At 36.3% G+C, this 26,123-nt stretch overlaps 4 protein-coding genes across 5 annotated transcripts; 2 read left to right on the top strand and 2 right to left on the bottom strand.

Annotated features, from left to right (window-relative positions):
• Positions 1 to 838: 838 nt before the first annotated feature.
• On the bottom strand, positions 839 to 12,117 carry LOC149903066 (eukaryotic translation initiation factor 2 subunit 3-like). 2 transcript variants are annotated; one of them, XM_090109207.1, is made up of 9 exons: positions 11,882 to 12,117; positions 11,557 to 11,731; positions 7,741 to 7,977; positions 7,206 to 7,423; positions 6,187 to 6,372; positions 3,507 to 4,643; positions 2,792 to 2,929; positions 1,930 to 2,078; positions 839 to 957 (listed from the first exon to the last, which is right to left on the bottom strand). In XM_090109207.1, the coding sequence occupies exons 1-9, from the start codon at positions 11,939 to 11,941 to the stop codon at positions 900 to 902; spliced, it is 2,358 nt and encodes a 785-aa protein (XP_089965333.1). In that variant the 5' UTR covers positions 11,942 to 12,117; the 3' UTR covers positions 839 to 899. The 2 variants fall into 2 exon arrangements, with proteins under 2 accessions (XP_089965333.1, XP_089965334.1); XM_090109208.1 differs by lacking the exons at positions 839 to 957; positions 1,930 to 2,078; positions 2,792 to 2,929; ... (2 more) ...; positions 7,206 to 7,423; positions 7,741 to 7,977 and adding an exon at positions 8,392 to 11,154.
• A 1,193-nt stretch (positions 12,118 to 13,310) lies between these two features.
• On the top strand, positions 13,311 to 15,276 carry ATPsynO (ATP synthase subunit O, mitochondrial). Its single transcript, XM_090109620.1, has 4 exons — positions 13,311 to 13,467; positions 13,545 to 13,799; positions 14,327 to 14,518; positions 15,036 to 15,276. The coding sequence occupies exons 1-4, from the start codon at positions 13,441 to 13,443 to the stop codon at positions 15,189 to 15,191; spliced, it is 630 nt and encodes a 209-aa protein (XP_089965746.1). The 5' UTR covers positions 13,311 to 13,440; the 3' UTR covers positions 15,192 to 15,276.
• Positions 15,277 to 15,799: 523 nt separating this feature from the next.
• LOC149903064 (c-Myc-binding protein) lies at positions 15,800 to 16,528 on the bottom strand. Its single transcript, XM_090109646.1, has 2 exons — positions 16,371 to 16,528; positions 15,800 to 16,231 (listed from the first exon to the last, which is right to left on the bottom strand). The coding sequence occupies exons 1-2, from the start codon at positions 16,383 to 16,385 to the stop codon at positions 15,983 to 15,985; spliced, it is 264 nt and encodes an 87-aa protein (XP_089965772.1). The 5' UTR covers positions 16,386 to 16,528; the 3' UTR covers positions 15,800 to 15,982.
• A 1,148-nt stretch (positions 16,529 to 17,676) lies between these two features.
• CCT8 (chaperonin containing TCP1 subunit 8) lies at positions 17,677 to 22,835 on the top strand. The gene is made up of 6 exons (XM_090109495.1): positions 17,677 to 17,829; positions 18,211 to 18,768; positions 19,022 to 19,396; positions 20,004 to 20,230; positions 21,164 to 21,359; positions 22,440 to 22,835. The coding sequence occupies exons 1-6, from the start codon at positions 17,770 to 17,772 to the stop codon at positions 22,659 to 22,661; spliced, it is 1,638 nt and encodes a 545-aa protein (XP_089965621.1). The 5' UTR covers positions 17,677 to 17,769; the 3' UTR covers positions 22,662 to 22,835.
• Positions 22,836 to 26,123: the final 3,288 nt, after the last annotated feature.

Genomic DNA, 26,123 nt, shown 5'->3' with positions numbered 1-26,123 from the left:
GAGATACTAGACACCTTTGATTATTATTTACTCTACAGATACCGCCACATACCACGTCACGTAATGATCAATAATTAGGAAAAACGTCAATTTCGAATAGCGACGAATTCGCCCTTTCTGGACAAGCACTTTACACAATATGTGACATGACGAGCGGCAAGACGACACGACGTTCGTCCCCACAAAGTTTCTACGTACTTAATCTTACGTAACGGTACATTTACATATCAAACGAAAATAGAGCAAGAGCATTCTTTAGTCTTCAACTATATATTCAGTGTCGTTCAGTATTAGAACATTGCATATAATGATATCGAACGCAAAAAAACAACGAAAGAATGCTCTACTGTTTACAGTAAAATAATTTGACATAGTGGGGTGGGGTTAGAATGATCATTCGCTCGTTTGATGTAAATGAACCGTAAGATGCGAGCATTTGTCTTGAATTGACGAAATGCGTGCGCATGCACAGGACCTAACGTGAGACACACAGTGAGAGTCACGCCCATTTCTAAGGCATATCTGTCTCTGTTTGGCGCGGCTTGTCCCTATTGTAATAATAATTATGTAATTTGTAAAGCCTATCTGAAGTAGATTCATCACTGATTATATTATTTTTACGATTGATGCGCACAGTCAATTATTTTTTCACAAAATTAAATCTTAGTTATCTTATAAACGCGCAAAGCGATTTACACTGAGCATTTACATGATTCGAACGTGTAGGTAGAATGGTAGGTAGGGTTGTTTTAGACATTACATGATACATCACATAAGTTAGTTAACATATTATCTCAACAAACTTTTACGAATTTGTGAAATAAATAAAAAGCAGAAAGTGTATATATAATGTTTTATTAAATATTTAAAATACAATATAAAAGCTAAGAGCGATATTTTCAATTCTTTAGCGGTTCGATAGTTTCTCCTCCCTGGATCTGTCCCCAACCGATTAATCTGAAAACAAGAAAACAAACATTTTATTATATGTAGACAAAAGATATATATAACATTATGAACGTTGGACTGTTTTAAAAACACATTACATTTTCAATACTACATTTGCGGTCAACTTGGTAATCAGTGTAGTATTCATTCATACCGATTTTGTCATACCTAACTTCAATGGCAAATTGTTAATTAACCCGTTCGAATTGATTGTTTTTATATCAGCAATATATTTTTCAATTTATCTTGAGTATCTACGTAATTTCCATCTGCAAAATTTCATACAAAGCTTTAGTATGGTACATGGTAAATGTTAAAAATACCTATGTAATGACGATTCGAAAGTGCTACTTAATAGTAGTCTAATTGAATAAATGAATGTTTGAGTTTGAGTTGAGTTTAGTGCAGCTGCGGGGATATTAGGAGATGGGGGGTGGAGGGTCATTTTAACGTACTTTGATACTGTCGAGTTTGCTATAATCTCATACTATTTAAAAATTAGTCGAGCTGTATATATCCACATAGAAGAGTGAGAGAGTTTGTGTTCACATTTCGATGTCTGTTTTGAGGGAATGGTTTGATATTATAAACAAGTCGAGATTTTTATGTTTGTAATGAAACGGCTGTCAGAGATTAAAATAAATAAGTAGAGTTCTTTCTATATGTTCACATTATAATATGATGAGGGTTTTTTAAACATAATATACATACTAGATTTCCCCCCGCGTTTTCAAAGAAAAACACGCAGTTTCCGTTCCTGTGGGATTTCCGGGATAAAATGTAGCCTTATTCTCAATAATTAAGTGTTATTCTGGGTTTTCAGCTACCTACATACCAAATTTCATTGAAATCGGTTAAGTAGTATTTGCGTGAAAGAGTAACAAACATCCATCCATCGATCCTCAAAAATTTTCGTATTTATAATATTAGTGTGATCAGTTGATTTTTACACTATCGATGTTATAATATATGGTCACATACCTCCAGTGGTTCTCAACCCTACGCGAAAGGGCCACCTTTTCCCCGACTTCAGTACAAACAGGTGAAGTAAGCGCAATTTTGGCCAAATCGGCCTTTGTTGCTAACACGCGCCCGCCCGTACTGAGGGATCCGATGTTTACTAGGAGCGCCTGTAATGTATGAAATCATCATAATTTTTAGATATTTGCTCTGTGTCTGGGTGTTAATTATCTATATAAGTATTTATTTAAAAATTATATATGTATGTTTATCAGCCATCTGGTTTCCATAACACAAGCGAAAGCTTAGTATGGGATCAGATTGTGCCGTGTGTGAAAATTGTCCTGAAATATTTATTTATTATATTTACATGTATTTTGCTCATTATAGCTTTGCTGTTAACAGTATAAGCAGAAATTCATGTAATTACTGATTATAAATGCACCTATATCGTGTGCAATTGTTTCTTTACTGCATGAAGAGTATTTCATTTATTCAGCTTAAATAGTAGAGTTGTAAATAGGCTTTAGTTCCAACTAATGTTATTTATAGAAAGGGGGCAAAATTTATTTATTTATTTATTCACACATATCAAATACCATTACAGGATTTAAATGACTGTTTACAGAAGCAACCATTTTTTTATGTATAACATTGAACAATTTATAAAAAAATGACATCATTTGTTTTGAGCAGGCATTACTTATTTAGTTTTCAAGCCTAAATGTAAACTGTAAAATTTCCAGAATTTTCCCGTTTAATCTATGTACAAGTTACTTTTTCAACAAATAAAGCTATATGTTTTCTGGATATAATATTATAACTAGTTAAAATTCGTTAAACAATCTAAAATAATATAATAATAAATAGCATAAAAACCCACCTCGTTCTTAGTCAATTTCTGTACTTTAGCGGCCTTCTTATCCCCCTCGGTACGAACTCCGAGCAGTCGCTTGAGCAAATAGTACGATACTTCGAGCTTCACGAAGATTCCCGGTAGAGCTCCCACTGCTCCTAACACCTGATATAGACAATCTTATTAACATTCAAAAATCTATGTATACAGGGTGAAAGGTAAGACGTTTGACGAACTTAGACAGGAGCTTCTACTCATGAAACTGAACAACTTTGCTGAATTCGTAAAAAAAAATTGGACTTTGTAAGGAAACTTCGCTAATCAGCTGACCGATTTCCATACAAAGTCCAAATTTTTATTCTATGAATTCAGCAAAGTTGTAGAACAAAACCTTCAGCTATGAACATTAGCTGAAGGTTTTGTGATGTTATTTAATACTAGCCCGCGGCTTCTGCACCCGCGCAGTCAAAGAAAAACCCGCATAGGTCCCGTTCCCGTGGTATTTTCGGGATTGTGTCATTTTCCCGAGATAAAAAGTAGCCTATGTCCTTTATCGGGTATCAAAATATCTCCATACCAAATTTCATGAGAATTGGTTCAGTAGTTTAGGCGTGATTGAGTAACAGACAGACAGACAGAGTTACTTTCGCATTTATAATATTAGTATGGATTATATTGTTATATTATTATCGATCTAGATGCGCGAGAAGATCGGTCGGTACACGTATGTATTGTATCCCACCTGTCCCACGAGCCGGTCGGCGCGGCAGAGCGTGGGCTCGATGCGCGTGCCCACACCGATGAGCCCGCCCGGCGCCGCGAACTGCAGCTCGTTCTGCTCCGCGAACAGCGACACGATGCGCGAGAAGATCGGTCGGTACACGTATGTATTGTATCCCACCTGTCCCACGAGCCGGTCGGCGCGGCAGAGCGTGGGCTCGATGCGCGTGCCCACACCGATGAGCCCGCCCGGCGCCGCGAACTGCAGCTCGTTCTGCTCCGCGAACAGCGACACGATGCGCGAGAAGATCGGTCGGTACACGTATGTATTGTATCCCACCTGTCCCACGAGCCGGTCGGCGCGGCAGAGCGTGGGCTCGATGCGCGTGCCCACACCGATGAGCCCGCCCGGCGCCGCGAACTGCAGCTCGTTCTGCTCCGCGAACAGCGACACGATGCGCGAGAAGATCGGTCGGTACACGTATGTATTGTATCCCACCTGTCCCACGAGCCGGTCGGCGCGGCAGAGCGTGGGCTCGATGCGCGTGCCCACACCGATGAGCCCGCCCGGCGCCGCGAACTGCAGCTCGTTCTGCTCCGCGAACAGCGACACGATGCGCGAGAAGATCGGTCGGTACACGTATGTATTGTATCCCACCTGTCCCACGAGCCGGTCGGCGCGGCAGAGCGTGGGCTCGATGCGCGTGCCCACACCGATGAGCCCGCCCGGCGCCGCGAACTGCAGCTCGTTCTGCTCCGCGAACAGCGACACGATGCGCGAGAAGATCGGTCGGTACACGTATGTATTGTATCCCACCTGTCCCACGAGCCGGTCGGCGCGGCAGAGCGTGGGCTCGATGCGCGTGCCCACACCGATGAGCCCGCCCGGCGCCGCGAACTGCAGCTCGTTCTGCTCCGCGAACAGCGACACGATGCGCGAGAAGATCGGTCGGTACACGTATGTATTGTATCCCACCTGTCCCACGAGCCGGTCGGCGCGGCAGAGCGTGGGCTCGATGCGCGTGCCCACACCGATGAGCCCGCCCGGCGCCGCGAACTGCAGCTCGTTCTGCTCCGCGAACAGCGACACGATGCGCGAGAAGATCGGCCGGCACGTGAGCCGCCCTTCTGAGTCCTTGCTCACCAGCCCGGGACGGACCTGCAGAGATATACATGCTAGATTAGACCAAAGACAAGCTACTTCTGGCAAGTCACATTTGAAAACGTTCATATCATAATATGTTAATCTTTATGCCCGGTTTACATTATTCCAGTCCAGTGATCTAGCAAGAAACCAGTCCAGTGCTGAAATGGATCTGTAACGTCTAAATTATTCTAGTTATTAGATTTCAGTGCCGGTTCACATTTTTCAGTAAGCAATCCAGTACTGGACTGGACCGCTGGACTGGAATAAAGTAAACCGGGCATTACATTGAGAAAAAAAATATAATACACATTAATATCTTGTATTAAACGAGTGATCGCACAGAATAGTAGGTTCATTGCGATGCAAACGCGAGTGCCACCTCTATCTCCATGCCGACGGTGAGCACGCCCTGCAGTATGGAGTGTGTGTGTGTACCTCTATCTCCATGCCGACGGTGAGCACGCCCTGCAGTATGGAGTGTGTGTGTGTACCTCTATCTCCATGCCGACGGTGAGCACGCCCTGCAGTATGGAGTGTGTGTGTGTACCTCTATCTCCATGCCGACGGTGAGCACGCCCTGCAGTATGGAGTGTGTGTGTGTACCTCTATCTCCATGCCGACGGTGAGCACGCCCTGCAGTATGGAGTGTGTGTGTGTACCTCTATCTCCATGCCGACGGTGAGCACGCCCTGCAGTATGGAGTGTGTGTGTGTACCTCTATCTCCATGCCGACGGTGAGCACGCCCTGCAGTATGGAGTGTGTGTGTGTACCTCTATCTCCATGCCGACGGTGAGCACGCCCTGCAGTATGGAGTGTGTGTGTGTACCTCTATCTCCATGCCGACGGTGAGCACGCCCTGCAGTATGGAGTGTGTGTGTGTACCTCTATCTCCATGCCGACGGTGAGCACGCCCTGCAGTATGGAGTGTGTGTGTGTACCTCTATCTCCATGCCGACGGTGAGCACGCCCTGCAGTATGGAGTGTGTGTGTGTACCTCTATCTCCATGCCGACGGTGAGCACGCCCTGCAGTATGGAGTGTGTGTGTGTACCTCTATCTCCATGCCGACGGTGAGCACGCCCTGCAGTATGGAGTGTGTGTGTGTACCTCTATCTCCATGCCGACGGTGAGCACGCCCTGCAGTATGGAGTGTGTGTGTGTACCTCTATCTCCATGCCGACGGTGAGCACGCCCTGCAGTATGGAGTGTGTGTGTGTACCTCTATCTCCATGCCGACGGTGAGCACGCCCTGCAGTATGGAGTGTGTGTGTGTACCTCTATCTCCATGCCGACGGTGAGCACGCCCTGCAGTATGGAGTGTGTGTGTGTACCTCTATCTCCATGCCGACGGTGAGCACGCCCTGCAGTATGGAGTGTGTGTGTGTACCTCTATCTCCATGCCGACGGTGAGCACGCCCTGCAGTATGGAGTGTGTGTGTGTACCTCTATCTCCATGCCGACGGTGAGCACGCCCTGCAGTATGGAGTGTGTGTGTGTACCTCTATCTCCATGCCGACGGTGAGCACGCCCTGCAGTATGGAGTGTGTGTGTGTACCTCTATCTCCATGCCGACGGTGAGCACGCCCTGCAGTATGGAGCCGCCGGCCACGCCCCCGCGCAGGTCGTCGACCTCGCAGCCGGGCTTGTTCACGTCGAACGAGCGGATCACGATCATGCGCGGCGGGGACGTGAAGTCGCGTAACGGTACTGGGATCTTCTTCGTTATGTACTCGCACAGCACCTGCAAGCGAATACGAAATCATGTCGGTCAAGTGGGATCAGGTCGGGCCAAGTCAATAGTTATCTTGTACAATTTTTGAAGTGAAAACTTCTTTAGCGGCGTTGAGCACTTTTTCTGTAATGGGTATAAAATCTTAAACTCGCGTCAGGACACGTGACCTGATCGAAAAAGCGTAAGACGGATGGATATCAAACATGCTCAACGTTAATAATCAAGTTTTCACTTCTGCCGGCACTCCCGGAGTGCAACCCGTCTTTTTTTTATAAATGGCAATAGTTTTAAAGATTTTGCAATGTGGTCACTGTTAAAAGCATGTGAATAAAGGAACAAACATCAGTTTAAAATAATAATTATTTATTTATTCTTCACTGTATAGGAAATACAAGATTAAGACGACACAAAATAAAAGATACAATCGGCATACAGTGGGCGGCCTTATGGCTATAAGCCATTTCTTCCAGGCAACCGTCGGGTAGAGGATAAAAATATAATAACTTCGGTAGTGTGAGCCAATAATTAACATGAGTTATAAATATTTGAATAATAAAATATATAGTAACACATATACATAAATATTACGTATAGAATATAATAATCACATACATACATACATATACAAATATCATACACATACTTACAGATACAAACAGCAATACGATAATTACATAAATACTACAATTAGAGGGAAAGGAAATAATCTTTCAGCATTTTCTTGAAAGAGTTTATTGTTTGAGCACAACGAATTCTCTCAGGTAGGTTGTTCCAGAAACGGATTGCAGTGACAGTGAAGGAGGAGGTGTAATATTTAGTCGATAACATAATATAGACAATACCTCAATATTATACTTCAGTTGCGCAGAAATGGGTATGATTGGTGCTCCATCAGCGACAGTTCCCTGGACGAACTTAACGATCTGTTCGTGCTGTTCCTTCGCCTGACCTTCCTTGACCAGGTCGATCTTGTTCTGCAGGATGAGGATGTGCTTCAACTTCATGATCTCGATGGCGGCCAAGTGCTCACTCGTTTGGGGTTGTGGGCAGGATTCGTTACCTGGGAAATTTCGCTATTTTAGGTACATTGACATCTGATAGTCAATTCTCTGCAGCAAGAGCATCGAAGACGATGTCTATAGCTTTTGGTATAGGTTTAATTTTATTATAAAATAAGAAAAGACATGAGCTGAAAAAAAGAAAAAAAATTGTAGGATACATGATAGCCTTCTTTTTTTTCTAGAAAAGAAGGTAAAAGCGGAAGAAATTAAATCTTAAAAGGATTACTCCGATTTTGCCGAAACCTGAATTTGATGAACTTTCCCTATAATGCAACACAATGTAAACTAATAAAATTCCAATAAAGACCCAACTTACCAGCGATCAACAACAGCGCGGCGTCCATAACAGCGGCTCCGTTCAACATGGTGGCCATGAGAATGTCGTGCCCCGGGCAGTCCACAAAGCTCACGTGTCTAACCAACTGAAAGCGGCCGGTACAAGCGGGCCGTAAGCACGGGAAGTTGTCGTCCTTCGACGAACTGCCCGATATGAAACTCGTCGGTCTGGGACACTTGGGGTTGTCGCATTTGTAGATCTTCGCGTTCGCGTAACCTGCAAATGTTGATGCGTAATGATGTGCTTCGTTCGAACGTCTTTTGAGATAAATTTAGGAAGTGCAGTCTTTGAAACAAATTATATCTAGCTAAAGCTTCTGGACTGTAAAACACTTTGTGAAGAATAGGGTTATTTTCGAGAGGACTAGATACATTTGAAGTGTATAAAAAAGTTATCTAAATAAACAAATAATGTAGACTTGTTCAGTTTTGTCACTATTACATTTCGATTTGATTATTTCAGACTTTGATAACTATTCCTAATGGGAATAGAACATCTTGTTGGAAATATAAAAGATTCTGTCATCTAATTACAATTAACATGGATTTTTTTTTCTTTTCTTGTGATTGTGTTCAGTATACATCATTGATTACTTCTTGTTCTAGTTGTGTGTAAAGGGTCAATAAAAAATAATTTAAAATAGCGCATTTATTTCAAAAAATATTTCCAAAATTATGTACTTTACTGTTGTAAATGTAAAGGTCATCATACTAAACATACATTTAAAAATAACTTATACCTACAACTAATTTTCTAAGGCACTATACAAGCTCTTAAAATATAAATTTATTCATTTTTATTACATTCTAAATTTGTTCCTATTCAAATTAAGAACTAAATAAATGCTTATAATTTTTAAAGCACACAATTACATAACAAACTATGAATTTAGAGATAAATCTAACAACTATTCAGAATATTAATATAATTTATTAAGTGCGCGTAGGTGCAAACTGCAAATCTTTATAATTATTATGTACTAGTAGTCCGCCCCGGCTTCGCCCGTGGTACATATTTTGCAATAAAAGGTAGCCTATGTCCTTTCTTGGGTATAAAAATATCTCCATACCAAAATTCATGCAAATTGGTTCAGTAGTTTAGGCGTGATTGAGTAACAGACAGACAGACAGAGTTACTTTCGCATTTATAATATTAGTATGGATTAGTATTGAATTTAAAAAGGCCAGAAAACTTAACTTTATATATATAATATAACCTATTGTATTGCAATATCTGTATAAGATTGCTAATATGTATGTATAAATGTATTGGTATGCAATAAATGATATGAATTTGAATTTATTAATATAATTTATATTATATGTATTTATGTAGAATATATAATATTACATATATTGTTAGTTTACCTATTACAATTGTGGTTTACTGTATAGTCATATAATCATGTAAATTGTACAATATTTTTATGTACAACATTTTGGTCACTTGAGATACAAAATATGTAACTTGTTTAAACTTATCATAACTTGATAAGTATGTTTAGGATTTATGAGATTCTGTGATTTTTGAAACGTTGTTTGAGTTATTCATTCACATTTATTCAGTTATTGTATGTTTTAAACTAAAGTTGAAAAACAATTCATGGGAAAGATTGAAAGATGAATTCATGGTCAAACAATAAAAATGAAAATTTCCAAAACAATAACATTCAGAAGAATTAACATAAGGATTTATGTATATATACTTATTATAAAGTTTAGAATGTAAACATATTCAATTAATACTGTATAACAGCAATCAAAACCTTTAAAACTATTTCATTTAGAACTCAACCATAATCCAATTTCATGCATTTTATCACTAATATTCTAGTTTCATAGAATTAAAACAAATATTTTCTACATTTAGTTGCACCACATTTGCACTCGGTTAAGTTTCGTAACATTGCTCTATTCTGCTGCTGAATTTCAAATCTTGATTTGATAGGAGATACTGCTGAATCAGCGGTATTTGCTTCTGACGGACTCGGAACACTCTGTTCTACATCAACATTACCATTTTCGAGTTTTTGAGGAGTATTAGTGATATCTTCTTCACTTTCAGACGACTTTTGTAAGTAATCAAAACAAATTTCTTCGCCAGCTTCGATATCTCGTGTCGCGAATAGAGCTAACATTGGAAGGTTTGGATCAAGGCAATCTGCCCATACAGCCCACACACCTAAATTTGGATCACATGAGTGATTTATAAAATGTGACACATTTCCTAGGTTGCATGCATCAACAACATATGGATTTTCCACGGAATTGAAGTCTAAATCAAACAGATATGTCAACCCATTTGCGTCATATTCTCTCCCTCTTTTTTCAGCTTCTTCAAATGTTATCACTTCACCAATATATTGGCAGAGAAATTGGCCCTGTCTGATTTTTTGTTCCGTTCTGACACCCCAGCCACAACCATTGGCAGTTCTAAATATTGTAAGCTTAAAAGTCCTGCCTCTTTGTACAACTCGATTATTGCAGTCCGTGGAACATTTACATGCTTTGTTACATTCATAGACTGGGGTTCCAGATGCTACTCGTAGTCTCTTATTATGTGTGTATGCAAAGAAACCAGCTTGCATTCCACAACATGTATTTGAGCGACAGTTACATGCTGTACACTCACAACCAATAGGAGGATCATTAGGTATTACAACACCTGCACCAGGAATTGATTCATTGATATAAGTAAAATTTTCAGGAGGGCCAGCCAGATCAACTTCATTTTCCACACATAATTTCTTGCATTTATCTACTTGATTGAGATATTCCTCCCATTGCTTTAGTGCCATAAGCTGGCGACATCTCTTCCTTGTCATTGTGTATAATTGTAAAGTATCTCTTGTCTCCTGAACTAAATCTGTTACATGACTTTCTTCCGATATGGTCAAGGTGATCATAATGAGATACTTCAATATAAGTTTTTCCTTCAATTCAAAATGGGAGAAATATTCAAATTCATCTATTCTTGTGATGAGATTTTCTTCTGAAAGCAAATTGTCAAATGACAATTCATTTTCCAATTTTTCAAATTGTTCACAATACAATTCCTCTTTTTCTAATAAAAACTTTCTCAAAATCTCAGGGCAATTATCAAGATTCTCTATGGGTTCCCATGTATTTGCACTATCTGGCCATCCTTTCCATTTAATGTAGAAATATTCCAGTCCATTCAGAAATTTAAAGTCTAGGATGCTTTCTATGATGAATTCTTCTGGATCTTGTATCTCTTTCTTACGCTTTTTAGATGGAGGCTTTTCAGGGGTAAGATCTGGCTCAGGAGGTAAAATTCTTTTATTTGCTCTTCTTATCCTTTCATGAAACATATGTTCATCCCTTTCATCAGCTCTTGCACGAAACATTCTTATAACTGAGTCAGACAGGCGCTCTGCAACATACCATGTGTTTTGATTAACATCATTTATTCATATTTCATTGTTTATATAAATTTAAGTAGAAGGAAATATAAGATAGGCAATTATTCATTCACATGGTATATTGCAAAGAACTTGAATTAAGTAAGAATTTTTATGTAGGTACTTTCTGATACATTTACTTTGGTAAACTTAAATTTATAATACATGTTTGTTTTTAAAGTTTGATTATATTGGTTCCATCATCTTAATACAATAAAAATGTTTGTCATAATAAATATATATAACACAACAAATATGTATAAGAAATAATAATTTAAAGTGGGTGCATATAAGAAAACATTCTGTGTTTTTTAATTGCATGACAACCTTTAAAAATATCATATTTTTAAATAATTAGTAACTAAAATACTCACCCAGTTTAATAGTAATATTTCTTTCCAGTTCATTTTTAAATCTGACAGTTTGTACTCCTGAAATAGCTTTCACTACAGTTGATTTTCCATGAGCTACATGTCCAATAGTTCCAATATTGATAGTTGCTTGTCTCGATATAACTTCTGGCGACAAAGCCGATAGCTTTGTGACATCCTAAAAACAGCACACGTTAACGAAAACTTTCAAAACTGATGCAATATCTTGTTTTACATATGACACATAGATGTTAATCTAAAGTTATTATTTAGAGGAAAATAATGCAACATATTGCTATTTTGAGTTAATAAATTAGTAAGTACGCACCAATTTAGACAAATCTTGCTGATGCAAGTTTGACTGTGCACGGCCTTCACTCGAAGCCATTTTCCTTAAATTTTCTTAGTATTATAGGAAAATTTTATGTAACAAAGAAACGCTACAATTATATGTAGTATTTGAAAAGCTACACATTAAACTATAACCCTTAGCCTATTAAAATATATAGCGTGGCTATATTAAATTTTAGTTGAGATGCTGCAGGTACGGCGGGTATGTCATTAATGTCATCTGTCGAATTGACAGCAAAAATAAAGAAAAGAAATATCCACAGAACATCGCTTCTCGGCCTATTGGCTAAAGCGTCTTATTCACGGTCCATCTTGACGTACGTCCCGCCGCGCCAAGGTCATACACGATGCACGACGCAAAACGACAGTGAATAGCGTTGACGTACGTCAATAATAATTATTATTATCTTGCTGGATGTGCACGACCAACTTTTCATCCAGCGAGCACCCCCACCACCGCGAACGTCGTGCAGATGGACAGTGAATAGCGGGGACGTACAGCAGATTAGTGTTGCCAACAGAAATTAATGTAAATACTTGGAAACGTGGCCTATTGATATGATTTTTTTGTGATAACTTAGTGAGTACATGAGCAAGCAAGAAACGGTTATTTTATATTTTTATGTACACAGGAAATCCCAATTAAAATTACTTTTGGATCAACCTTGTACACATGGACAGTTTATATTCAGAAGTTATTATTTTAAAAGAACTCCAATTGTTGAATAACACAGATTTTATGCAAAAGTCCACTGCAGAAAAATGGCAATTTATTAAAAAAAAATATCTTGACGAATTTGTTTGTTTAAAAAAAATGATTAGCTATATACTCTCTGTTCCCGCCACTTCAGCATTTACTGAAAGAGTCTTTTCTGTCATGAATGTGAAGTGGCGGGAAGAGAGAAACCGAGCTTCATTAAAAATTTATTAAAAATGAGCTCTTGAAATATATAAATTTAGATTTGGAATGTTTGTATTCATATAATTCATTTAAAAATAATAAAAAATTCTTAGTTACTGCAAAAAGTACAAAAAAATACATTTTTAAAAATATTTATTTACTCTTTATTTACCTCCTTTAAAATCAGATATACTCTATTTCTTCAAATAAAAGTTGGCAACCCTAGCCATGCTTGATGCGCGCACGATCGTCAGTAGGATACATCCAGCACCGCGGCCTTGAGCCGACGTTCGTCGGGGATGGACCGTGAATAAGACGCTTAAGATCAAAGTGTAAAATATCCACAGAAATATCATTAAATTTTATATTGTAGCTTCATTCAATTATACCTTTTAAAACTAAAAAAAAAATATAATTAAATTGCATCAAGTTATTTAATTTCTTGCTTTTATTATTAAAATTGTAACAGTTAAGTATTAGATAATATTTTTTTAACCAGAAACAATTTTTACATTTCTGTCATATTCGACATAAATTTGACATTTGGCTTTGGCAAATTGGCATGGTATTGCTGGAGCCGAACCTATTGAGGGTGATATAATTTTCTAGTTTGTTCGTACAATACAAATATCAGCATGTCCGTGATGAAGGCTAATATGCTGGTAAACATTTTAATGCTTAGATAATATGTTTTTGTTCAAAATTTATTTATTAGTAACACATTACGTAATCTTATCAGGTGCGATCCCTCAGCACGTCCTCGGCTGCATCTCAGATGGTCAAAGCTCCTATTCAAATCTTTGGCTTAGAAGGCAGATACGCCGCAGCTTTATATTCAGCAGCCTCTAAGACCAAAGCTTTGGATGCAGTCGAAAAAGAGTTGTCTTACTTCCAAAAATCAATGAAATCTGACCCTATACTCAAGGAATTCATTTTGAACCCTGTTCTGAAGAGAAGTATTAAGGCTGATGCATTGAAACATGTTGCCACAAAGGTATGTTAAACAATATTTCCATGATTATTCTTATGTTTTTTATATAATGAAGCTTCTATGTTGTCGGACAATTAACAGATAATTGGATTTCATATGTACAGTGTAGTGTAGTACAGTATTTCATAGTAACAGTGGAAATATTTTACATTCAGTCTTATTTAACATTTTGTTTAAAATAAATTAACAAAATTTAAATAAGTTTCTACTGTTCTAGTGTGAATAAGTACCTATATCTGAACAAATAATTTTAAAAACTGTATGTGTATGGTGTTTCTTTTCTTGTGTAATTTGTATATGTATTATATTTTATACATACTTAGTATGTTAAGAATTGGCCAGTAATTAAACAATCCTAACAAGATATTTTCTAATCAAATTGAAATATCAATATTTTGATATTTCACTTGACAATAAGCCAAGAACTTGACTGCAAAAGCTTCCAGATTTCAAATATGTATTATAAAAAATGCTGTATCTGCAAAACGGAATATTTATAAGCAGTTTTCAATTTACTTAAATATCAACAGACAAACATGTGTGCTACAACCAGCAACCTTTTGGGTTTATTGGCTGATAACGGACGTCTTAACAAGCTGGAAAACATCATCAATGCTTTCAAAGTAATCATGGCCGCCCACCGTGGTGAGGTTACCTGCACTGTTATAACTGCCAAGCCTCTGGATGCCACTCAGAAACAGAACCTGGAAGCTGCTCTTAAGGTAAGAATCTAAGTCTAAACAATATTTAATCCATCAGGCCCCGGAATCACAGATACAATAGAAAATCTATTGTGTCGCGGTTGGATCTGGCCGTTTGGGGCTCAATGGGTTAAACTCAATAACATATTTTTAACAATGTTTTAGAAGTCATCTTGAATTGTAATTTTATTTGGAACTATGTACCATTTTAGAAAGGAGTTTCAATTTATAAGTTTTACATTGTGTAACTGCTCTAAACAATATTTCTTTGTAGTGTTGAAAATATAGAGATTTAAAGAAATTGCTACAAACCCTTTTATATGTTCTATGTTTAATTTCTAGCATGAAAAATTGCTAATGTGGGTAGTTATGGAGAAAATTAATAAAATTGAATATACCTTCATATTTCTTATAGATTATATTTAAAAATCTACTTTATCATTTTATAGTGTCTTTTTAATACCTCGTTTGCCTATCTAAAATTAATTGAACACAAATAATTAACAATTACAATTTTTAAATATTTTTCTTTTTCCAGAAATTCCTCAAGGGAAATGAGTCTCTGCACCTCACAGCTTCTGTAGACCCCTCTTTGATGGGAGGAATGATTGTGTCCATCGGTGACAAGTATGTGGACATGAGTGTTGCCAGTAAAGTGAAGAAATACACAGAACTCATCAGCGCCTCAGCTTAAATCATAGACAAGATTAAAGATACAGTGTAGAAATAATTTATGGTTCCAATCCAATGTTTACTGAATAATAAATCAGTGAAGATTACTTGTGTGTGTTATTTTGAATGTATATATTGCGGACATCTTTATCACTCTATAAATTCTACAGGCTTTTTATTAAATGTCTGATTATGCCAAAATTATAAGTTGTAAATGGTGTTTTGCATACATTGTTACAAATGACATACAAAAATAAGTAAAATATTATTTCCTAAATTAAATTGTAATTCAATTGCAATTTCCCAATAGTCAGTTTAATTTTGCTTCTTTTCATAATTTTGCTACATTTAAAAAACTAAAAGGGATAATTGATTCTCCATATAAATTATCTTACATGAGAATGTTAAATACATTTATGTACATAATATACATGAATATTTTTCACAGAAATTACTAATATACTTCTAGCATCTAAGCTTCTAGCTATAGGTATAATATTTTTTCCCCAAAAAACACAATTATATATGTACCTACATTTTTGTCAAATCATTTTGATTTTCATTTTTTTTAAATTTTCACACACTTACTATACATATATTCTATGGAGGGTTAAAATGAAAACAAAAGCATAATTTTTCTAACTTATATTAATAAACATAAATGCTTTTAAACAAACAAAATTGTGCTTTCTGCACGTACAACAGAAATATAACTCTTACATTAAGTAACTTATTATAATTTGTAAGATCAACAAATTTCTTGAGATCAGTGAATTGAGATCATCTTTTTAACATAATTATTTTCTAATTAATCTATCCTTCTGTTGGAGCTGCTTCTCCTTTGAGCAAGGCATTTTCTGCTTCTAATTCTGCAATCCTAGCTCGTGCAGCCTCTAACTCATCATCTCCTCCCTCTGTACCTAGATGCTTACGGACGTATTCTAAAGCATCCTCAGGTTTATCAGGTTCTTCGTAGAGACTAACTAGAACTTTGGTCAATGCATCCATAACACCAGCTCGTTCTAAATATCGACGAAATTCTTCCCTTTTTGAATCAATAGGCTAAAAAGCAATAAATAAATAATATATTTAAGAATGAATAACCTACTGATGTTATTTTATTTTGAAAATAGCTATAAATTATTAAAAACATCGAGTAAACAATAACCGTAGGAAGATATTTGAAAGTAAAACAGGTTACCTTGTATGAGGACATTTTAAATATTTACTATTGTTAGTGCAATGATTGAAAATACTAGAGTAAATTCAATTGATTTAGGTTTTGGTTAAATTTAACAAAATTCGCAACCAAGAACCAAAGTAGGTACCTACACAAAAAACGCCTCTGTCAATTTTGGCTAAATTGATTGTCAATTGTCATTCGATTGAATTTGTTTTTTTTTTCTGTATGGCAATTATAATATACAAATAATTTATAAAATAATTTAAAGTTTAGCATTGACCAACAAAAGATTATGTCTATGTGGTCTAATAGGGGTGACAGACGTACAAGCTTTAAAATCGCGGTTTTAAAGTTCGCGTACTTACTCGGCTCGACGTCGGTGACACACGTAGAGCTTGGTCAGTAGCCTCTCGCGTGTCACCGATATCGAATGTCTCTATGTCATCAACAGAGGGAATTTTATGTTATTCAGGAATTAAATATAGACATTTTTAATTTAATAACCAGCACTTATTTTTAAGTAAATAGCATTCTAACTAAATAAATGTTCAAAAATTGAAGGATATTTTCGTTTTTACTATGTATTATATTTTGAGGGTACTTTACAAAAAAGAGCGTGTGCGCCGAGCCCACGCGTCAGGAGTGAAACTTCCTTGGCGTGATTCAAAGATACCTTCGCCAATATTCAATTATATTATATTCATTCATATTATGTAATTATATTAAATTATTTTCATAAAACTAAAAGAAGAAGACGAAATTAATTGAACTTTTGCACTTAGTAACACCTATTATAGCTAGACAGGCTAGGCTCGCGGCTCGCGGCGGTGACAGACGTGCGAGCGAAGGCGAGCTACGAGTAAAATTTCAAACATGTTGGATCGTCAACGAACTTACTCGACGGTTTTTAAGTACGCGTACTTGGGGTGATACACGAGCGAAAAAGGTCGTCGAGCCACAAGTTCGCGTACTTACTCGTACGTCTGTCAGGCCTTTAACATAGGTACGCTGTGGATATGTAGAATAATAACATACAACAAGCGTTAGGGCGTACCATTATATCTAGAATAGAACACAGATACACACCATTTAGTAACATTAATTTTTTAAGTGTAGATACGTGCTTAAAGTAAAGCAAAAGCCGGCATAGGGCGTATTCAGAAAGAAAGCTTGAAACTTAAAAGCGCTTATAAGCGCTTATAAGTTTCAAGCTTTCTTTCTGAATACGCCCATAAGCAAACGTATGATGAGCTCTTCGTCGATTATCTATGGTTGTTGTGATGTTGTCTATACTCTGTCAGTTTCAGTTACATTCGGATGTCTATGGTATAGTTCGTGCGGTTTGGTTCAGAGTATTTTATTTACTCATTATTTAAACTAATTTATATTGTAAAAGAAACTAAAAATAAAAGAAAAAATGGCTTTACATATTCCTAAAGCTCCGGGTGTACCCCAAATGTTGAAGGAAGGTGCTCGGGTAAGTTTCTCAATTATAACCAAAATCCATGTACTTCTGTCATGTGCGGCAGACCATATGACTACATTTTGTTAATTCTTTGTTGAAATTGAATAAGAAATCTAAATCAAATAGCTTTTTCTCATTCAGACCGTTAAAATGCACATGAATAACTTGTTTAAAAGTATCATTTTTCGATACTTTTTAATAAATCAACTTCTAACCACGACGACTTCGGTGTTGTTTATTTAACTCATAAATGACTAATAAATATCTAAATGCATTTAGATGCATCCCCGGGTAACTTACCGCGTAATTTACTTGTCGTTTTCTTTTGTGTCTGATGTAGTTTGCGTTAATTAGTTTGACAATTTTCATATATGTATATTTCGTACTTTTCAGATGTTCTCTGGTTTAGAGGAAGCAGTATACCGCAATATAAATGCATGCAAACAATTTGCACAAAGTGTGCGGTCTGCTTATGGTCCCAATGGTATGAACAAGATGATCATCAACCACATTGAAAAGCAGTTTGTCACAAGTGATGCAGGCACAATCATTCGGGAGTTAGATGTTGAACACCCGGCAGCTAAATTAATGGTTTTAGCAAGTCAAATGCAAGACTCAGAAGTTGGTGACGGCACAAACTTTGTTATTGTTATATCTGGTGCGTTATTGGAGCAAGCTGAAGAATTATTGCGTTTGGGAGTCACCACAAGTGAAATAGCCGAAGGTTATGAAAAAGCTCTCGACAAATGTCTAGAAATACTGCCTGAACTTGTGAACCATGAAATCAAAGATTGCAAGAACTATGATGAGGTTGTCAAAGGCATCAAGCCCTCTATAATGGCCAAGCAGTATGGCAATGAAGATTTTATAGCTAATTTAGTAGCTAAGGCTTGTATTGCAATCCTACCAGAAAAAACAACATTCAATGTTGACAATGTTAGGATTTGCAAGGTAATTTTGTATAAATACACTGTTTTTTTGAAGTGAAAACTTCTTTAGTGGCGTTGGGTATAAAATCTTAAACTCGCGTCAGGACACGTGACCTGATCGAAAAAGCGTAAGACGGATGGATATCAAACATGCTGAACGTGAAATAATCAAGTTTTCACTTCTGCCGGCACTCCCGGAGTGCAACCCTCCTCTTTTTTTATTTCTTTAAGGTATCTCGACATGTCTTTATTCATTTATATAATATAATTTATAGATCCTTGGAGCTGGTCTCCTCCAATCAGAAGTACTATCTGGTATGGTGTTCAAACGTGAGGTGGAAGGAGAAATCAGCAACGCTACCAAAGCCAAAGTAGCTGTATACTCCTGTCCAGTGGACATTACACAAACTGAGACCAAGGGAACAGTTCTCATCAAATCGGCCGATGAACTCCTTAACTTTAGTAAAGGCGAGGAATCTCTTCTTGAGAAACAGATTAAAGATATTGCGGATACTGGAGTCAAGGTTATTGTGGCTGGCGCTAAGTTTGGTGACATGGCGTTGCATTTCCTGAACAAATACGGAGTAATGGCTGTCCGTCTGAACTCAAAGTTTGATTTACGTCGCCTTGCCAGGACTGTTAATGCCACAGTAAGTATAACATATGGTATTCAGAATGATCCTAATTAATTTTTAGCAATAATTTGTTATTCTCTTTGAGTCTAAAATCAGTACCTTCTTTTGTATTATATTAGATAGTTTAGAATTTAGAACTTGTGATTGTGTCATATTTAAAACTAGGGGTGCGCCTCGGCTTCGCCCGTGGTACATATTTCGCAATAAAATGTAGCCTATGATCTTACCTAGGGTCTAAAGATTGTCTGTGCCAAATTTCATCAAAATCGGTAGAGTAGTTTATGCGTGAAATACATACATACACACATACATAATTACAAACCTTTCCTCTTTATAATATTAGTATAGATATATAAAACTCAAAGGTGACTGATATAGTGATCTATCAACGCACAGCCCAAACCACTGGATGTATCGGGCTGAAATTTGGCATGCAGGTAGATGTCATAACGTAGGCGTCCCCTAAGAAAGGATTTTAGAAAATTCATCCCCTAAAGGAGTAAAATAGGGGATGAAAACTTATACCATGAAAATTTATCTTTTCCACGCAAGCGAAGCTGCGGGCAACAGCTAGTTCGTGAATAAAATTGACCATAAAAACTATAAATTCACTAATTTCCAGGTACTCCCCCGTCTCACAACCCCTACAGCTGAAGAACTCGGCTACTGTGACGAAGTTAGAGTGGACGAAGTTGGTGACACTAGAGTGGTCGTGTTCTCTATGGAAAGTTCCGAGTCTCGCATTGCGACGGTTGTTATCAGAGGCTCCACAGATAATTATATGGATGATATCGAAAGAGCAATTGACGATGGTGTCAACACATTCAAGGGCATTGCTCGGGATGGCAGGTGAATAGAATAAATTAAATTAGATAACTTTATTCTGTAAATTATGATTGGTATCATATCATTTTTTATTGAAGTTACAATAAAAAGACGTGTGGCACTCGGGGACTGCCGCGGTAAAGCTATTGCATGCTATGCCTTCAAGCCACACCTCCGCGACCGTCCCCGTGGGGAGCGTGAGGTTTTTCGTTACGGAATTTCTGGATTCGGTCCCCGCGCTCAAGGCCCGCGTTAGAAGCTATGCATGAACAGCTTAAAAATAGTTCCTATATATTTTTTTATGATTATATTTTTCTAATTTGAATGGAGAGGATCCTAACTTTCTTTATTACCTACTAGCTTTCCGCCCGCGGCTTCGCCCGCTTTGTCTAAAACATAATAAATTATATACTAAAACCTTCCTATTGAATCACTCTATCTATTAAAAAAAACCGCATCAAAATCCGTTGCGTAGTTTTAAAGATTTAAGCATACAAAGGGCCATAGGGAAATAGGGACAGAAAATGCGACTTTGTTTTATACTATGTAGTGATTCATATTATTACTGTGTTGTCCACATGAAAATATGTAATATAAAAGTAGGAGTTAGCTATTTGAACTGTTTATATTACAGTAATAATTTTATAATATACTAATAACGACGACGACGCGGTTGGCGCAGTGGTAAAGTAACTGCCTACTGAGCCGACGGTCCCGGGTTCGATCCCCGGTCAGGGCAAATATTTGTGTTATGAACACAATTATTTGTTCTTGGGTCTGGGTGTTATTATCTATATATGTATTTATTAAATATTATATTTATCGTCGCCTAGTACCCACAACACAAGCCTTAATTGAGCTTATTGTGGGACTAGGTCGATTTGTGTAATAATGTCGTACTTATATTATTTATTTATTTATTTAAAAAAAAAGAATTTAATAAATGTTAAATTTCAGATTCCTACCCGGCGCCGGTGCTACAGAAATAGAACTGGCACAAAGACTCCTCCAATACGCAGACACTTTGCCCGGTCTCGAACAATACGCAGTGCGGAAGTTTGCGGTAGCCCTCGAGAGTGTGCCCAGGGCTCTCGCTGATAACTCGGGAGCGAACGCTACTGACGTTGTCAATAATATCTACAAGGCACACAGGGTAAGAAATATTGAGGAATATTTATTATTTACTAGCTTTCCGCCCGCGGCTTCGTCCACGTTTTCAGAGAAAAACCCATTCCCATAGGATCTTCGGGATAAAACCTATCTTATGTCCTTTCTCGGGTATCAAAATATCTCTATACCAAATTTCATGCAAATTGGTTCAGTAGTTAAGGCGTGATTGAGTAATAAACAGACAGACAGAGTTACTTTCGCATTTATAATATTAGTATGGATATAGTATGGATTACCATCATATTTAATCCATATTTATTTACATACTAGCGGTCCGCCCCGGCTTCGCCCGTGGTACATATTTACGTTTTCTCTACATAAGAACCATCCTCGTACTTCAAGGAATATAATAGAAAAGAATAATCGAAATCGGTTCAGCCATTCACACGTGATGCCGTGACAACGCGAAACGGGTGCAGACCCGCCGCCTTTTTAATTTTTATAGCTCCCGCTGCGCAGCGCGTCGAACGCGGCAACTGATACACAAAAATAATCCTTATGGCATGATTCTGTATTCACGCGCGATGACTTATAACGTATTTCATGTATAACTTTGGTGTTTCTACACCGATTTACATGATTCTTTTACTATAACCTGCCCAGGAGTATGAAGAATAATTGTGCCAAATTTAGTTAAAATCCGTCGGGTAGTTTTTGTTTCTATAACGAATATACAGACAGACAGACAGACAGACAAAAATTTTACTGATTGCATTTTTGGCATCAGTAGCGATCCCTTATCACCCCTTCATAGTTTTTTTTAAATATATTTCATGTACAGAATTGGCCTCTCTACAGATTTATTATAAGTATATAGATAATAAATTGAGTTCATATAAATAATAATTTCTAAACTGCCCTGTCTTCCAATATAATCTCTTACTTACTTATATGCTGTAAATGTGTCTAAGTGAAACACTCATAATCATGATTATTTCATCATTCAAGACTGAGTAGATCTGAGTAAACATTTTTTTTAATATGTTGAAAATTATCTGAATCACTCAAATTGCAGTTGTTTATAATATCTCAATTAATTTACAAACATATGTATATCTTGCAGGATAACCAAAAGAATGTCGGCTTCGACATCGACACAGAAAGCAATGGAGTGTGTGACGCAACTGAGAAGGGTGTTCTCGATCTATATGTATTGAAGTACTGGGGCCTTAAATACGCAGTTGGTGCAGCGACCACCATCCTTAAAGTTGACCAAATTATCATGGCTAAGAGGGCCGGAGGACCAAAACCAAAAGCACCCGCAGGAAGCGACGACGAATCATAATTCACTAAATTACCCCTTTTCATCAATGCATTTGAATTATTTAAGTTAATACATATTGGTCACATTTTATTTTAACAGATAATACATAATTCGTATTCTTAGCTTGAAGAAGTATTTTGTTTAATGCTATTTTAGCTTGTAAACTAACTTTAATTAATAAAATTACTAAAAGTATGATTGTTTTATTTATTTTGAAAAACAATAGAATTTACTTTCAAGGCTATTAATTATAGTTTTACTCGCTGCGCTTCACGGTTTCACCCGCGTGGCTCCCCCCCTGTTGGTTACGATATAAATTATAGCCTATAGCCTTCCTCGATAAATGGGTTATGTACTTTTTAAATCGGACCCTTGATCTTTAGATTATCGCGTTCAAACAAACAAAGTCTTCAGCTTTATAATATTAGTATAGATATCATAATTTTGGAATAATATCGATAAATCTATACTATAATATTATAATATTAGATTTCACCGAGTTATATCATAAGTATGTACTTACTTGTATGAAAAACAATCTGAAAAACTACCTTGCATTGCCGCGGCCGTTACGAGCAAAATTGCCCCATATATGTAATAATACCAAGGAATGCCAGCGACAGCATAATATTTTTTACACATTTTAGCATGATACGATAATTACAAATTTTCTCGCGCTTCAAGTATTCGTAACCTTTAGTAACCTTCTCCTTTTAAAGACGGATATGTATAAGTCTTCGACCTATGCGAATACATTTTGTTATAAAAGTGGGTATAGTACGATTCAAACTTAATGGCGGCTCGGAACATCGTACGATCCGATGCGCAGAAAACAATTTTAGGTATTAGCGGGACGATAAGGGACCTGTGTACACCAACACCCGCACCTGCACCTAACTATAGAGTATAGACTATAATATACTTATTACAGAGACACATAACTTCCGAACCGCCATTAGGTTTGAATCGAACTTTACCTAACTATAACGGCTGTGCCGCCGTCCGCGTCGCGGTCGGTGTACATTGCTCAATAGAACTACGGTTTTGCATATTATGCTGATTACGTTAAAAATACTAATAAATTTCTAAACGCAAAACACCCTGTATATAAAAAGATTCAAACGTGCATAAAACCTAGTGATTAGTTCCAATTTTGTTTCTTTTACGGCCTTAGCATACTGAACCTACATATTTATTGCAAAATATTCCAATTGCGTAGATATTAACGCCTAGGCCGGCTAACCGCCCTAGTGTCGCGCGTGATTGGTGATCAATTAAACGAATATTGATATGTACAAGGTCCCACTGTGTACGCTGAGTTGCGACGTGGAAGAAAGACAAACAAACACACTTTCACATTTATAATATTATTAAGGATTTCTATATTTTATATAGGATACTAGGATCAGTCAGGGCATAAAATAAAAACATAAAATGTTTCTAAAATAGTTTATTATACGAAAATACAAAGAGATATTTGGACGATATTTCTCTAGATTTCAGTCTACATTTCTAATAGTTTGAATATTTTTTCAATGGTTATTGTGATTTGAATACCTATCATGAATTATTTCTTTTAATCGATTTTGACATGAGTTAGGTAGGTAACATGGATTTTTTTCCAGGAAAAATCAAACTTTAATAGGTATTAAGTAATTACAAAAATAAAATGATCACATTATTTAAGATTTACTATTAAAATTTAACTGTTCAATGCAAAAGAGACTATACACCTTCAGTCAAAAATGTATTCTATATTACGATTTACGAACACAAGCGTCTTTTCATAACCTAAGAGTACCTTTATAATAATACATTTACATGCTATTCCAATAGTTTTATTACTACATATACATCGATTACATTGCAGGAAGTATATTATCTAATAGTGTTGATGAACATAACTAAGCGTATATAAAGGATCGCAAAGTTTAATATACTTAACTAGTTATATTATAATGATGCCCGGATAAAGATTAACCCAGTTTTACTAAGAAAGCACAATTCGAAAAATCCAATTACAATTTACAGAACTAGGTACTTACTTACAATTTTTTTATGGATTTAATTATCTAATAAAAACTGCGCATGGATCCAGTCATTAGTAAGTAATAGTTATTAGCTAGTTATTTTATATTTTTTTGAAATAATACGGCACCATTATTTACTAAACATACATATAAAGGTTGTTGTGTTTGTATAATATTTGCAGTTCATTAAATTGATAGTATTTTTTCAATTAAAAAAAGTGCTTCCCCTCATATCTCGCTCTAGGCGATACATGAAAAAAAAAGGAAAAGGGCGCCAAAATGTTAAAAATATGTAGGTAATAAAAAAATTGTTTCATTAGTACAAAAACCTGATTTTAAATAACGTACGGATTCGGAAAAAATTAATCAAATACAAATCAATGTACATATTGTATATTAAACATATTCACAGACCATTATAAGTTTATAGTAGTAGTTACTAACTAGCTTATAAGATACGTTAAAACAACAATTTCCTAAATGTTGACAATTTAAAAGCATTACATTAATAATTCAACTAGGAATCAATATTTCGGGAGTTCTGACATCTTTGGTCACTTGAATTTTTAATTTTAAAATGATCTCGAAACAATATGGTTGTTTTGGCACAGCTTAAGATATCTACTTATATGCCGAACGGCCGAAAGATGTTACATTGATTTAGGCACATTTGCTAAATTTAAAAATAATTGAGACTAAAAAAACACAATAAAAACCTGTTTTATTTATCACCAAATATCATCTACACAAAATAAAGAGAAACTATATAAAAAAATGCATATCTTAAAGTCAAAGAAAAGTGTTTTTAAAATAATAATATATATTCTAGTTCTAAAATCACAGAAAATCACTGTATCGTTGACACACTAAGAATTCGAAGTATAATACTGACATCATTTCCTCCAATGTTTTATAAAAAAACGGAAACATTTAGATTATTTTTGTTTGTACAAAAAAGAAAATATAGAGCCTTCTGCCCTCCTACGCAATTTATCACATAAAAATAAGAATGTTAGGTGTGTTAATAATTTCAATGTTTTTTCAGTCTATACGAATACAATTCTTTTAAAATTTTTATCCGTTATCCAAACGAACTGAGATCAATATTAGCAACCTTTTAGAATTTTTGTTATATAAAATAGAAGGAATAAGCGTTGCGTTGTAAGTACCTACACAAATAAACAAAAAAAGCCTCATTTTTAAAGCAATAAATGACAATGAGAAAGTATCTTTTATACTCTCGTCAGTTCATCTATGTGAGGATTATGAATACTATACTTACTATGTTTAGTTGAATCGATGTAAGAGCAGCACGCCGGTAGAGTTTTTAGCATACATTACCGGTTTTATTTTTGGAGTAAAATTTGTATCTAATTAATTATATATACAAATAAACGTATTTCTAAATGCACCGTATCTATAATATTTGTATTATTTTACTACAACTGGAACT

Source organism: Colias eurytheme, chromosome 14 (genome assembly GCF_061535395.1).
Source record: "Colias eurytheme isolate Ceu_HAF_F1 chromosome 14, ilColEury1 Martin Lab GWU primary, whole genome shotgun sequence".
NCBI classification, from domain to species: Eukaryota; Metazoa; Arthropoda; class Insecta; order Lepidoptera; family Pieridae; genus Colias; species Colias eurytheme.
Note: the sequence above shows the minus strand (reverse complement) of the source record. Positions and strands in the feature narration are given on the sequence as shown.

Coding starts and splice junctions, on each gene's coding strand:
- ATPsynO (XM_090109620.1), top strand. CDS start 13,441: ATGTCCGTGATGAAGGCTAATATGCTG. Junction 13,468..13,544: donor TGATGAAGGCTAATATGCTG/GTAAACATTTTA, acceptor TAATCTTATCAG/GTGCGATCCCTCAGCACGTC. Junction 14,519..15,035: donor ACCTGGAAGCTGCTCTTAAG/GTAAGAATCTAA, acceptor TTCTTTTTCCAG/AAATTCCTCAAGGGAAATGA.
- CCT8 (XM_090109495.1), top strand. CDS start 17,770: ATGGCTTTACATATTCCTAAAGCTCCGGGTGTACCCCAAATGTTGAAG. Junction 19,397..20,003: donor CCAGGACTGTTAATGCCACA/GTAAGTATAACA, acceptor ACTAATTTCCAG/GTACTCCCCCGTCTCACAAC. Junction 20,231..21,163: donor GGCATTGCTCGGGATGGCAG/GTGAATAGAATA, acceptor GTTAAATTTCAG/ATTCCTACCCGGCGCCGGTG.
- LOC149903066 (XM_090109207.1), bottom strand. CDS start 11,941: ATGGCTTCGAGTGAAGGCCGTGCACAGTCAAACTTGCATCAGCAAGAT. Junction 6,373..7,205: donor AACTGAAGTATAATATTGAG/GTATTGTCTATA, acceptor ATTCGCTTGCAG/GTGCTGTGCGAGTACATAAC. Junction 2,079..2,791: donor AGAAATTGACTAAGAACGAG/GTGGGTTTTTAT, acceptor CATACATTACAG/GCGCTCCTAGTAAACATCGG.